This window comes from Astyanax mexicanus, chromosome 11, assembly GCF_023375975.1.
Source record: "Astyanax mexicanus isolate ESR-SI-001 chromosome 11, AstMex3_surface, whole genome shotgun sequence".
Taxonomy (NCBI): Eukaryota; Metazoa; Chordata; class Actinopteri; order Characiformes; family Acestrorhamphidae; genus Astyanax; species Astyanax mexicanus.
In genome coordinates this window covers 2,999,647-3,013,377 of record NC_064418.1, presented here as the reverse complement: position 1 = coordinate 3,013,377, position 13,731 = coordinate 2,999,647, and the positions used below count along the sequence as shown (strand labels likewise).

The window sequence follows — 13,731 nt, the reverse complement described above, 5'->3', positions numbered from 1 at the left end:
TAAATATGAATATCAATGCAGATGATTAATTGTCATGTGTAAATATTTGTTGATATTCAAATTCAACTTCTAATGCTTTGTTCACATCTACTTATCATTAGTTAAAAGTATATTAATACAAGTTATTATAAAGTGTTACGTTTTTTTCTATTGTGTTCAGAAAGGAAAACTCCACATTATAAATAAATTTAGGATTTTTTTTCCTCGAGGGACAGGTAAAAAAAGTAGCACACAGGAAGTGATGTTTAACCAGCCCAGTGGGAATCTTATGAGCTTATTTGGTCATTTTCTTTCTAATTTTCATCCTACGTATTTTCTCCCCACGGCCAATTACCCAACCCACTCATTAGGACTTCCTAACACCAGGAGGGTGAACTCTGATGCATGTGCTAGTCAGACTCCGCCTCTTTTTGAACTGCTGCTGATGCTGTAGCATTGTCAAGTAGCATCACAGAGCTAACGCACGAAGGAAAGCACAGCGATGCGGTTCTGATACATCAGCTCACAGACGCAGCCTTGTGCTGATCCACATCACCCTAGGACTGATGAGGGGAAAGAGAGCCATCTACTGTACTGTACCCACCCAGAGAGAGAGAGAGCAAGGCCAATTGTGCTCTCTCAGGGCTCCGATCATCCCTATCATTATTTATTTATTCATGTATTTAATTATATATTTATTATCCTTTACATTTGGAGTGTTGCTTTCCCCTTATTGTGTGTGTGTGTGTGTGGGTGCTGGGCTGTGTGATATATCGATGACTCTCTCACCCGCTATAAGTCACCGAGAGGTTGGAGATTTAGTTGGCGTGAGGGGCTAAAGAAGACCCTGGGGAAGGGGGGAAATAAATCCTCAGCATTTACAGAGGAGCTGAAAGGAGGAGTGGAACTCTTCTCACACTCGTCCTTTCACCAAGAGCCGAGGATGGATGGCCCTCAATCAGTCTTCAGCCTACACTCAAACTCTTCCACACAGAGACACAAAAACATGTAGAATCAAACCAAACTATATTTTTAACACATTTTCTTGGATGTTTAGTCCAACATAGAGAATTTAGAGATGTGAGTCAACCAAACTTAGATATAGATGTATACTTCAAGAACGCAAAAACATACATGCATCCAAACAAACAATCAAATTAACACACATTATCCACACTCTGACCCAGGCTGCTTACTGGTCATATATCAGTGAGCTACGCAACGGCACATTGGTTTGTATTTAGCGAGGAACAATAGGACAGCTCTGTTCTTCTTGCTTCTTTTCTGTTGTTTCTCTTTTTTGTTTTGCCTTGTTTTGGATTGAGCCTCGCTGATGAGTTAAAGCAAAGCACAAAGAGAAAGAGAGTAGTAGAAAGAGAAAGAGAGAGAGAAAAAAAGGGAAAGAGAGAGAGAGTAGCGCTGAGATGAATGAAAATAAAATTTCGCGAGGCAATCCTCTTCAAGTTAGAACGTAAGACAGCTATATGTAAATACAAAGAATCCTCAGTCCAGTGGGTATGTGTGTGTCCTCGCAAGAAGTGGGGTTTTAAGTCGGGGCGTCTTTGATCCTTCTCACTCCTTGGCCCAGCCCCCTCCTCTCCTCCCTGCTCCTTTTCTTTCCTTGTAAGAAAATCAAGTTCTATTAGGCTTAATCTCACTTAATGGCATCTACCTCTCCCTTTGTCTCACCCGATGGGTAACAGACTCCTTTCAACCTGCTGCCCTCTTTCGCTCGCCCGGCCCAGCTAATCCCCCTCTCACCGCCGGCCCAATTATTCCCACTATTTTATCATCATTATGATTATGATCGGCATTATCATTCACCCCCCCAATCCCACCCCAGTCCTGAAGCAGGGACTGCCTTTGCTCTCTTTCACCGCTGCCTCCTTTTCTATTTGGGTTGAAAAGAGGCCTGCTCTTTAGCGCCATGGGTGACGGACGTCAGAGTTTTGGGTGCCGAAGGGGGGAGGTGAAGGGGTGGCGTTTCTACTTTTGCAGGGCGAGCTCTTTTGATGGGAACACATTTTCTGGGCGTTTGAACGTATTGTGAGCAGAGCGTAATGAATATGCGGCACACCGGCCGGGGATAAACGGTCTTTTACCTCTGTGAGCGAGGGCTGGGGGACGGAGGGAGGGCCGGAGAGCAGAGCGAAGTAATTACAGAGACGCGTTTTGATGTCTGGGTTTGTTTGGGCTGTTGCCTGTTGAATGGGAGAGTTTGAGGTGGGCTAAAGAAGAAGCAAGGCCCGGGCTAAGAGAGAGAGAGAGAGAGGGAGAGAAAGAGAGAGACTGTTGCAGTATTGCCATAAGCTGCACCTCCTCGGCGCATGGAGAGGGCTGGAGTAATTATTTCAGTCTGCTAGGGCTCACATACACTTAGATGAAGAGAGCACAAGCACACACCCACGCATACATTCAAATAAGAGCAAACCGACAAAGAAAAGGGAATAACATTGGATGGAATAGCCTGATAGCCTGTTGATGGAGGCAAGGTGAATATTCACCGCGTTTCTTGAAGCACACATACTGCACATGCACAGACATTTACTGTATATATTTATTCATAAACCATAAAAAAAATCTTTATTCATTTTCACTTTGCTTTGACAGATGAGGATAATTTGTTACACAAATAAGTTCCTGTTTTTGCGTTTACAAAACATAAAAAAAATAAAAACACACTTTAAGAAGAGATTGCAAGAAGTGCAAATACCAGAGAAAAATCCAGCCAATGCTCAGCAAATGCATGGTCCTACTGTACAAAACATTAACGTAAACTCTTATGTTGCTCTCAGGGGCTACTCATAGGGACCATAGAGTGCAAAGCATAGAGAATAGCATCTGCAAACAGCCAGTTAGATGGTGTTACCGCCATGACTGTTGGACAGTGGGAATAATGCACACCAGAGGTACTTAGGTACTTGTATAAACCACAGTCTGTGTCTGTGTTTGCATCCTAGCTTGAAGTATGTTTCAGTCAAGCTGAACAGTCAAATACATCTTTTTGGTCTTTCATAGGTTTTAGATATATTTAGAGATATTTCACATACTTCAGAAACAAAAAAACACTTAGTTCAATCTTGACAATATGTTTTACATATTTTGTTTCCTATTAATATTTTGATGCAATGCTTTAATCTTCAATTGCATATACCAGTGGCTATTTTGATTTGTTCCTTGCTCTAAGACAACTAGTTCAGTTAATCAAGACAAGACACGACAAGACAAGACATGTTTGATTTGTTAATTGCCCTAAAATCAGTTTTTCAATTGCTAAAATGTGAAGGGTAGCACTGTTCCAAAACCAGGCCCAAGAACCACTGGAATATATAAATTATGTAATAATAGTTTTATGCAAATTTAGACTATGAAGATCTTAAAATCACTATCACAAAATAAAGAGCAAAAAGTGAACAAAACAAAACAAACCAACAAACAAACGAACAAAGAGAAGCTAGTATAACTAAGAGTATCAAAAGTCTTAGAAATGCATGTCCTCTTATGGAAGTCCAGGGCTTATTTTTGAAAGCGTGATGTGGGTGGGCCGTGCATCACTCTAGGTGCCCTACACACCCCGCAGGGGCAGAGCGTGGTTCCTACCACCCCTGCTGAACTCCATGACTCCCCCAAGGTTGAGGGGTCATTCACTGGCAATGGAGAACACTTTACCGCACCGAGTGGCTGGACCTCCGGAGGGGTTAGCAGAAGCTGCCCTGGCCCTGTGAGAACTGGCCACCCTCCAGCAAGGAGCACTCGCGGCACTGTTCCACCAACGCCCATCCCAATACTGACCTCACCCAGGAGTCGTCTCATTTCTTGAAGAGATGATCCCAGCAGAAGAATGTAGTTGCGTGCCAAAACCAAGGTGGAGATCTTGGAGAGGCGACGGCCGTTCGGAGGAGGTCCGTGAGGAAGATAAGGATGCTGTGGTCCAACCCCTCCAGCTCCGGGAGGTGAGGAAGAAGGGGAAGACGAGTAAGGTACCATCACTTCCCGCAGAGCGTCCATAGCCAAGTTAAGATCCTGCATTCTTTTTCTCTCTCGGCTGTTAATCTTCCGTCGCAGATCCTGCTGTTCCTCCAGGCTGAGCTCTCGGGGGAGTTTGGGGTGTCTCTGGGGCCCTTGGAAACCCCCAAGATCAGACAGTGATCCTCCTACTGCTGTGGCTACTGAGCCAACCCTCACAGATCTGGGCATGAGCTGCTGTAAAGATTCCTCGTCCTGTTCACTGACTTTGAGACTCGACGCTGGATGCATTTTTTCAAAGCAGTTGCTCTGAAGTATGTTCTACGAGTCACTTCCTCCACAAGTCAAGGATGTTCTCATAAAAGTCTTCTCATCCACATTTAGATCACGTTGACAGCTGTTGAATCCTTGCAGGTCACCAAGAACTCTTGATTCTTTAGCCAGTGGTTCCAGTTGGGGTCATCCACCAGCAGAAATCAATGGAGATTCATCCAACAGTTCCTTGGTTCTTCAATGCTTCAGTTCTTCAAGTCCATACCCATGTCTACCATGCCCAGAAGTTTCACTGGCCATTGGTTGAGAGCTTAAAGGTTTTTCCTAGTCAAACTGTCTTCAAATCGTTCTGGTCCATCACACAGTCTCGCTGACTGGACCACACTCAGACCATAGGGAGAAAATGAGGAGGACAAGACAGGAGTAATGATCTAATGTTCAAACTCTGTTCTCTCCATCTCTCTCTCTCTCTCTCTCTCTCTCTCTCTCTTTCCTCCCTCTCTCTGTCAAACACATGTAAAACAGTCCAACTCTATTCCTTACAATCCTTACAATCGATCTAATTACCCTTCCCCTCAGAGGATGTTGCAGAGAGGAGGAGATTCACCCAGAGAGTGAGAAAATTCAGCCATATTGGAAACAGGAGATGAAGTGGAGGTGGAAGTGGAAGTGGAAGTGAAGCTTCATTTTTCTTTAAATGAAAAAAGCATAGCAAATGCTTATAGGCACCAGTGTTGTCTGACCGGTTGTGAATGGTATCGTGGCATCCGCACACAAACACACACACTCTTACAGAGACAGGAAAGAGGACCGATACTAAAAGACCAATCGCCATGCCAGGCACCTGCAGGGCAACAGAACACAACCTCACAACCTGCCAGTTTAATGTGCATGTGTGTGTGTCTGTGCGTGTGTGTGTGTGTGAGAGTGTGTTTTCCTACGATCTGACCTATGAAAGCCAGCCTGTGATGGATTAGAGCTGGGATGTTTGTCAGCTGTGTGTATTTCATTTGTATGAGTGTGTGTGTGTGTGTGTGTATGTGTATGTGTGCAGGGTTCAGTGAAAAGAAACAGAAACAGAAAGAAGGGGCGAGGGAGAGGCCAGAAAGGGACACCTGCACTGCCCCACAGACAGAGAGCGAAGATGAAAAAGGGAGGCAAAAGAAAGAACCTGGTGTCCACCGGCCCCCCTCCCACTCTCTCCATCCTTCCTTCCAGCTTGCGGGGGTTGAATGGGGGGGGGTGTGGTGCCGGGGAGGGGATCACATCCGTACCCCTGCCCTCCGCGGGCCTTTATCGCGCGGCTGGAGCGGGGCAGGGCACGGTGGAGCCGGGCAGGGGGATGAGGGCCGTCTTTGTGGGGGCCTGGGTGCGCTCCGGCTGGGCCAAGCTGGCCAGGCTGCGGTTTGGCCTCTGTAGCTGCACCTGGAGCTTCAATCAGCTCATTCACACGCTGCCTGTTTCCTGTGGACCCCCATTAAACATTATGGCATGCCTGGTTGAGCAGGTCTCCGCTGGCCCAGGGGTCTTCCCTGTGTCTTAAACAGACAAGTGTGTGTACTAATGAAACCCCCTACACACATCCAGCACCAATGTTACTCATCATCGGTGTGTTCTATCACAGTCCTGTTATTCCAGTGCAATGAAATGATACAGTATGTGTAAGATAGATAGGAAGATAGATTTATATAGTTTTATATCCTCCTGAGACCCAGACTTTTGCTTAGTGTGTATTTTGAATTTATCCTAGCTATATGAGATCTATTTGAGACTAGCAGGACTTCGTCTTTGTACAGGAAATCGTTTTGGCAACAAAGAAAAAACAATGTCCTTATGTGAGGACAGTAGTAAAACAATTAAAAACTATCCTTGCCATTTGAGATCAGAAGGCCCTAACTCACAAGTAAGTAAATTGCCTACTTTCAAACATAAAATTCAATGAGAATTGTTACCTGGACCATTTATCTGCCTGGACTGGGTGTAAAAACTTTTGATTGGGATTCCCGCCAATCAATTGAGTATAATGTTGTTATGTGAATGTTGTTATGTGAATGCCAATGTTTAAGGGTCAACGTTTAAAACAAATATTATAATAATTTATTATCATGGTGCGGAAAAGCAGAAATTTACTGTCCACTCATAAGGACGTAGGGTCTCAAGAGGATATAATTAGAAATGTGTTGTTACATAAGAATTCTGAATGAGAAATTTTTATGAGAAATTTACTGAGTATAAAAGGGTGTTTTTACACCTGTAGCTTTTAGGTCCGGATCAGTTGATGAGTTTGTTTACTTGGATCGTTTCTCCCTCTGTTTGGTTTGATTTGGTTTCACACAGGCACAAACCTAAACTCACCAAAATGCACACCAATAAATCACGTGAGCACATTGTCTCCTCTGATTGGTCTGATCTATCTGGCGCAGGAGCAAAAAAGTAAATACTGTATAGTGATCACATATATCTGTGCAGATTGAAACTGCTTTAAGACTAAACGCTAAAAAAATATTTGCTGCTGCACTTTCAAACACAATGTTTTCAATGGGACATGCAGCAATGGGAGTTGCACGGCTGCACATACCGTGCTCTTAACAGCATGGAGCAGCAGAGACAGCATTTGATCATAGTATTATAGTATATTATCTGTCTAAAATTTATCAGATTAAACTGTGCCTTTAAATCAGCAGGTTAGCTCAATTAAAAGTAGAAGTGTATTTGATAGCTTGGTCAGATTAAGACCAGATTATGGCAGAAGTTGGGGTCAAACTTGGTGGTGTAATTAATTGCATTTGAAAATATGCAACTTACACATAGTGTGCAATTGCAACCTACATATATGTACACATGAACACACACACACACACACATATTGTTTAAATATTGATGTAAACATGGACAGGGTCTTAGCTCAAGCAACTTTGGTAATCCTGACCCCAGAGTTTAGTTAATGATGAAGATTGCATATGTGCATATGGCTCCGAAAATTCCCATGCTTTTTTTGACAGATTCCCCAGCCTAATTAATCCATACAAACAAACAAACAAACAAAAAACAGCATCCCAGAAGTACAGTTACCTGTGTGAGTTTGACAGATTGTGCCGCAAACTCTTTCTCCGGCGTCTGAAAGGTCAAAGCAGATAATACACCGACAATCAGTGGCGAGGAAGCACAAAACGTCTGTTTCCATATTCATCGCCTGCATGCGGAGCTTTCTCAGCGTCTGCTAAACGCCAGCGACACACTCGCCGCCGCCGGCTGGCTGGGCCCTCGCCAGCTTGTGGCTGGATGGCGCGGTGTAGCGAGCTGTCTTGTGCGAAAGCAAAACCTGCATAAAGCAAAGTTCTAATGAGAAATTAACAGATGTCAACAACTATATTCTCCCGTTTGCAGCCCTGCAGGGAGACAGGTGCAGTGGGACACAGTACAGGGCCTCAAAGTCGGGCGGACGATTCAGACGCAACGGAAAAAAGAGCCTTCAATCAAGGCGGGAAGGATACAGATTGGAAAAAGGAATGAGTTTAAGGGGGTGGTGGGGGGTAACTGTCTTGGGCATCAGGCCTGTGTATTTCCAGTTAGCTACAGAGCTGCAGGCTCACGGCCAGAGCTATGAGAAGATTACAAGCTGTTAATAGGGTGGAACCAATGGGCTGAAGGATGGGCATTGTGGCTCCCAGCATGCTCTGGGAAAGGTTGGCCTGGGCCGCTCGGTTGCAGAAGGGGCCGGGGAGAGTCGCCCCGTAGGTCTTTTGTCCCGCTGGCCCAGGCGCAGTCGACATGACAGACCCCGAATCAAAACTCGCTGTCTCACACTCGCAGTTAGTCATGGCTGTTTGGAGCTGGAGCTGATTTTCCTATAGACGCACACAGGAGGGCCTGCTGAGGACACACTGATTATGGCTGTCACTAACTGCCCAGTGACAGCTGCTGGACGTGTCACATTTCGCTAATGAGGGCTATCACTCAGAGAGCCTCGCAAATGGACCAAACAACAGAGAGAATGCAACAAGAAGTGGACATTGTTCTGAGGAAGAATCCATGTTCAGAAAACACTGCAAACACTGACGTCCTGTCCAAATGTTTGTGGACAAGATATCTAATCAATGCATTCAGCTCAGCTATTAAGAGCTGATTAAGCTGTGCAGTGGAACTGGGAATCGAAATGTTTTCTGCTTTCTAAAAGGATGTGGGGTGGTGATCAATCAACATCCTGACCTCACTAACACTCATCTCACAGACTGTAATCAAATCCTCCCAGCCATTGAATAATCAATAATCTACTACAAAGCCTAACTGAGACAGTACAGACCGTTTTAACCAACTTTTAGACCAACTTTTTCTATATGATATGATTGGGATTGTCAACATTGATTGCAACTATCTCAATGATCCTAAATGAATCAATCAATGTAAAATAGAAAATACAAACTATCAGGACAGTTTGGGCTTTTCAGACCACAATGTGAATGATAATAGCCATGCCAACATAAACCCTTTAAATCTGTGTGATATTTACTGAATTATACAGGTGGATATGTGCTCAATGGAAGTGACAACAGAGTAGCTACCATGATTAGTCCAAAATAACCTTGGAAGAAATTTAAAGACTGATAATTAACAAATCACCAGGCATTTTTTAAGTTGTTGTCAATAAAATCTCTGTCTTGCAGTTTATGAGAAATCTTTCATAAATCGAGAGTAACCCCCTAGTCTAAAACAAAGGGATTATTACCTCAGTCCCAAAACTTAAACGTAAGTGATCTGTATCTGTGTGTAATATGAACGAATCTGTCCATAAAAACCTCATATGTGCACATTGATATGTACATAAACGTGGCCTTCTTCACCAACATAAACTGTCACATTTGAGAGGTGACTCGTAGCTTTATAAAGGGAAATGGATGAGTTAGCAGCTCATATGTGGAGCATCTTTTGCTGAAGTGGAGAGTAAACAGCTGATCTGAAGTTCATGATCAGGTCGAAGAGTTGAAAAAAGGCCAGGCGGTTTGCTTTTGCTGTTTTTTGCAGCTATAGCAGCACAGCTGCACCAAGAGATGTGTTGTGGGTAAGCACGTAGCACTAATGCTAATGCGTAAAAGCATTAAAAAAGACACATGAATTCCGATCCATGTCGCATGTCCATGGATCAGATATGTATCTGATTTAGGAGCACATATGAAAGTGACTCAAATTTGCTTTGAAATAATCTGATTTGGCATGTTCACACAGCCATGTAAAATCAAATCTGAGCCATATTGTCCAAAAAATCAGATTTGAGCCTAAGTAATCAGAGGAGAAGGGCCTTGTTAAAAGAAGTGACCAAGAACTTATGGGACCAAGACCCATGACAGTGATGAATCTCCTGCCTGCCATTGACATCTTTAACACGGCCGTAAACCCAACATAGAGGACCTATGTCAACTTATATTGTCTAATAAAGTTTCCTTTGTGTTTGTGTGAATGTGTGTTGCACTTTACCCCACACTTTTGTGTTAAGGGGCAAGAAGAAGGTTAGGGGGAAAGTAGGAGACTGAAGACTTATGGGATATGATGGATGAGGAAGGCTGTTGTAGGGACGGAGGAACAAGCCATAAGAGACAGATGGAAAGAAAAGATACTGGCCTGAACAAAGCACATGCTGGCAAAAGAATGCAGGGTTGGAAAAGACATTTCCAGAAGAAAAGTGAGCCGGAAACAGCCCATCTCCATAGTCAAGAACATGAGGCTGAGGACAAGAGAATTGATTTGCATGCTGATTAAATATCCAGTATTTTAACATGGACAAATGTATGTCACTTTCAAAAAAATATCCTAATCTGACTATTTTAGCTCATGCTGGTCTTGGTGGGAAAACTCTGTCTGGGTTGCCAGATATTCATTATAACTGACAATGACTGAAGATAAATGACAGAAAAGCACAGTGATGTGCTATACAAATACAACACATTCGCTGTACCGTAATCCAATCATTCATCAAGAATATATTACAGGCAAACAGACTGACATGCATATTAAAATCACAGTTCAACTACAGATAACAGCACAAGCCCAATTTATACTCAAGAATCATTTAGTTGGAAAGTTGTACCAGTAATGTTTAGACTTTTTTTTGAGCTTTTATTTTGTACCTCTTAAATGTTATTTTACTGAATTTAAATATATATATAAGGTACTGTCACTGATCTAAAAATGTTATAAATTGTTTAGAACTAGCATATTTGTCTGATCTGGGAAGAACACTCAGATCACTAGGAATGTTAGTTAGTCCTGCCTAGAGTAACACGGAGAAACATAGCAAACATATATTAGCTAATATATTAAACTATATTAGCCTTTATGCTGTAACTTGTTCTTTCTTTAAATATGGTTGCTTTTTTCTTTAGTTTTTATTATTTTAATGATAATGGGCTTTTCTTTCTTTTGTCTTTGTATTTTTCTGCGTTTTATTTTTTCAGTACTGACTTTCCACTATGTATGAAAGGTGCTATCTAAATAAACTTGCCTTGTCTGTGTGTTTTTAAAAGATGTTTAAATATAACTCACTTTCCTCCTAATTTTGGGATTTTTACTGATCCCAAAAATCCCTGGATCTGTTTCTGTGTTGTTCTCCAAGCATGAAACTAAATAACTGGCTTGTCAATCTATTTGGCAAGACTAGTCAAGTGTTTGTGGTGGGAAGCAGTTTTTTTTTTTTTTCCGGTGGCTGCATGTAGATGGCTGCAGGTATATGTAGACCAGTTGTGGTTATTTAGAATGTGACACTTTGCAGTTACTGGAAATTTAGTGCCACTTTACATTTTAATTTTATTTAAATAAATGCCTAAACACAAATGTAAGCACATCAGTTTAACTACTTGGCTGCTTTGTTTTATTGAGGTATTGACCCTGCTTTTTTAAGGTTCTGTTTTAGGGTATTTGTCGAAGTTTAGCTTTAATTTCAATTAAGGTCATTAGCTTGGGCAATAACTGTTAATGTACTTACTCAATGACACAGCTGCATGACGTAAGTACCTTTTACCTTCACACAAACTGCCATGGTCCAACAACTTGAGCCTACCTTGAAACCACATCCAACCACAGCAAGCTGTGAAACCAGTGTTTTTACAAACGGCATACCACCTCTTTTTCTTTTCAGATATTGCAACTGAGCCAACACCAAGCTAGCAGTTTCCGTTAACATGTTGCACAGTGTGGGTGCTCAACTTCAGGCAAGATTTGTTCTAGAATGGGAATTGTCCCATCTCTTGCTGAATGTTAGCAGTTTAAGTCTGTTCTTAAAGGAATGAAGGGTCTTAACAGCTGTGAAGATGCTTTTACTAAATACTTAAAAAAAAACTATACTGACTTGGACATCACTGACCCTGCTTTTAAGTGTTAAAAGGATGTGTGGTGGCTTAAATGTGGCATATGTTTGGAAAAATATCAGATTATAGAGCAAACAAAATTCTAAAAATTCTGATGCATAATTCTCTTACTTTCATTTTCTTTTTCTTTCACACACAGAGTGCAGCTTTTCTGAGGGCGGGATGATCACTCATCAGATCATTTTCACACTGAATGGTTTCAGGCCGGCTAATAAAGGTCTTGTAGCACACACACACACACACACACACACACACACACTCACACACTGATCTGTGGAGCTCCCACAGTGCTCTTTGATGTTGCGTTGTGTCCAGGCCGTGTCCTCTTTTCACAGAGCATCCACACTCTGCCAGTCATGAATATCCAAGAGTTCACTCCTCTTACAGGATTATCCCCTCTTTCTTTAACCGCTCAAACACTCTCAATACCCTCCTCTCCCTCTCTCTGTTATACATTCCCTTCTTTTTTTGGGTCTCTGTCCTTCTCTTTCTCTTCTCCATCTGTCTTTGTGTCTTTGACTCTTTCAGTAAACACATTGATCCGCCCTGTATGGGAGTTCATCAGCTTTGGATCATAGACTTCTGGATGCACACACACACACACACTGGTCACAGCCTGACACCCACTAACCCCCAACAATATACACACTTCTCTGATGTTCAGCTGGTTTTTAAAGCGTGCACAGGGTTAAAAACTCTACTGATGATCATATATGCACATACACGCTCATGGTGACGTTGGTACCATCTGTAACTTTAGACTTCTTCTACACTTGACGAATAGAGATATCATTTTAACTTGATTTATATTTTTACAAACTTTACACAGCGTAAAAGTAACAGAAAGTAACCTGGGTTTTGTTTATTAAAAACAGTGGGCATAGAGCTATAGAGTACTCCAGTAAACTATTAATTAATTTAATACTGGATCAAATAAATGTTTAAAAGAAAGTACACCTCTTTAAGGTGCTTTTGTGGTTCTACATAGCACCGAAAAGAGAAAAAAGACTGAAGGTTTGGCTGAAAGACCCATTTTTATACTGTTCAGTTTTAGTTTCTGAATCAGTTACTCTTCTGATTTTGCTATTTATAGGTTTATGTTTGATTAAAACGAACATTGATGTTTTATTCTATAAACTACAGACAACATTTCTCCCAAATTCCAAATAAAAATATTCTCATTTAGAGCATTTATTTACAGAAAAATGAGAAATGTCTCAGTCCTCAAATAATGGAAAGAAAACAAGTTCATATTCATACAAGTTTTAAGAGTTCAGAAATCAATATTCGGTGCAACAACCCTGGTTTTTAATAACCACAGTTTTCAAGCATTTTGGCGTCATGTTCTCCTCCACCAGTCTTGCACACTGCTTTTGGATAACTTTAACTTTAGCTGCTTTTACTCCTGGTGCAAAAAATCAAGCAGTTCAGTTTGGTGGTTTGATGGTTTGTGATCATCTATCTTCCTCTTGATTATATTCCAGAGGTTTTCAATTTGGTAAAATCATAGAAACTCATAATTTTTCATCATTTTTAAGTGGTGTCTTATTTTGTGAAGTTATTTCTCACCACATAAGGACTTTACATTTCTTACCATGCATTCTAAACACTCTCTTTCAGAGAAATAAAGCACTGAGTACTAAATGAAGCCCATGCCATTTCCAGTAGAGACCTACACCTTTTCAATTCACATAAAAAGTCACACATAAGGGTCTGTCAGCAGTGTTCAGACCCTCCAAACACAGCGCCATGTGCTGCTAAAGGAGGAACAGATGAAGGAGAAAGAGAGAATCAGCCTTCCCCAGGGAGAAAGACTCTCATATGGCTACTGTAACAACACCCCCTCACACACACACACACACACACACCGCCTTAACCAGCACCACACACTTCACTCACACCATCTCAGTGCATGATGCTTTCTTGGCATGATTATCGAGTGACTGAATAACATTAATAGTAAAGATGATGAATAAATTAAACACATAATCCAGTGAAACTGTAACAATAACAATCATGTACTCCCAGTGTAAAACTAGTAAGTAAGACCGCAAACTACAATAAAGAGATTATCCTTTCTCTCGCGGACGAAAGCGCTCTCTCACTGCCTTTCTCTCTCTCGGTCTCTTTGAAACACTTTCTATTATTCTACAAG

The 13,731-nt window shown here is 41.8% G+C and overlaps 1 protein-coding gene across 1 annotated transcript; it reads right to left on the bottom strand.

Annotated features, from left to right (window-relative positions):
• Window positions 1-1,818: 1,818 nt before the first annotated feature.
• olig1 (oligodendrocyte transcription factor 1) lies at window positions 1,819-4,852 on the bottom strand. The gene has a single exon (XM_007227755.4). It carries the CDS (start codon window positions 4,234-4,236, stop codon window positions 3,496-3,498), a length of 741 nt encoding a protein of 246 aa, XP_007227817.2. The 5' UTR covers window positions 4,237-4,852; the 3' UTR covers window positions 1,819-3,495.
• Window positions 4,853-13,731: the final 8,879 nt, after the last annotated feature.

What these genes read in the sequence shown, in the direction of transcription:
- olig1 (XM_007227755.4), bottom strand. Translation starts at nt 4,236, where the DNA reads ATGCATCCAGCGTCGAGTCTCAAAGTCAGTGAACAGGACGAGGAATCT.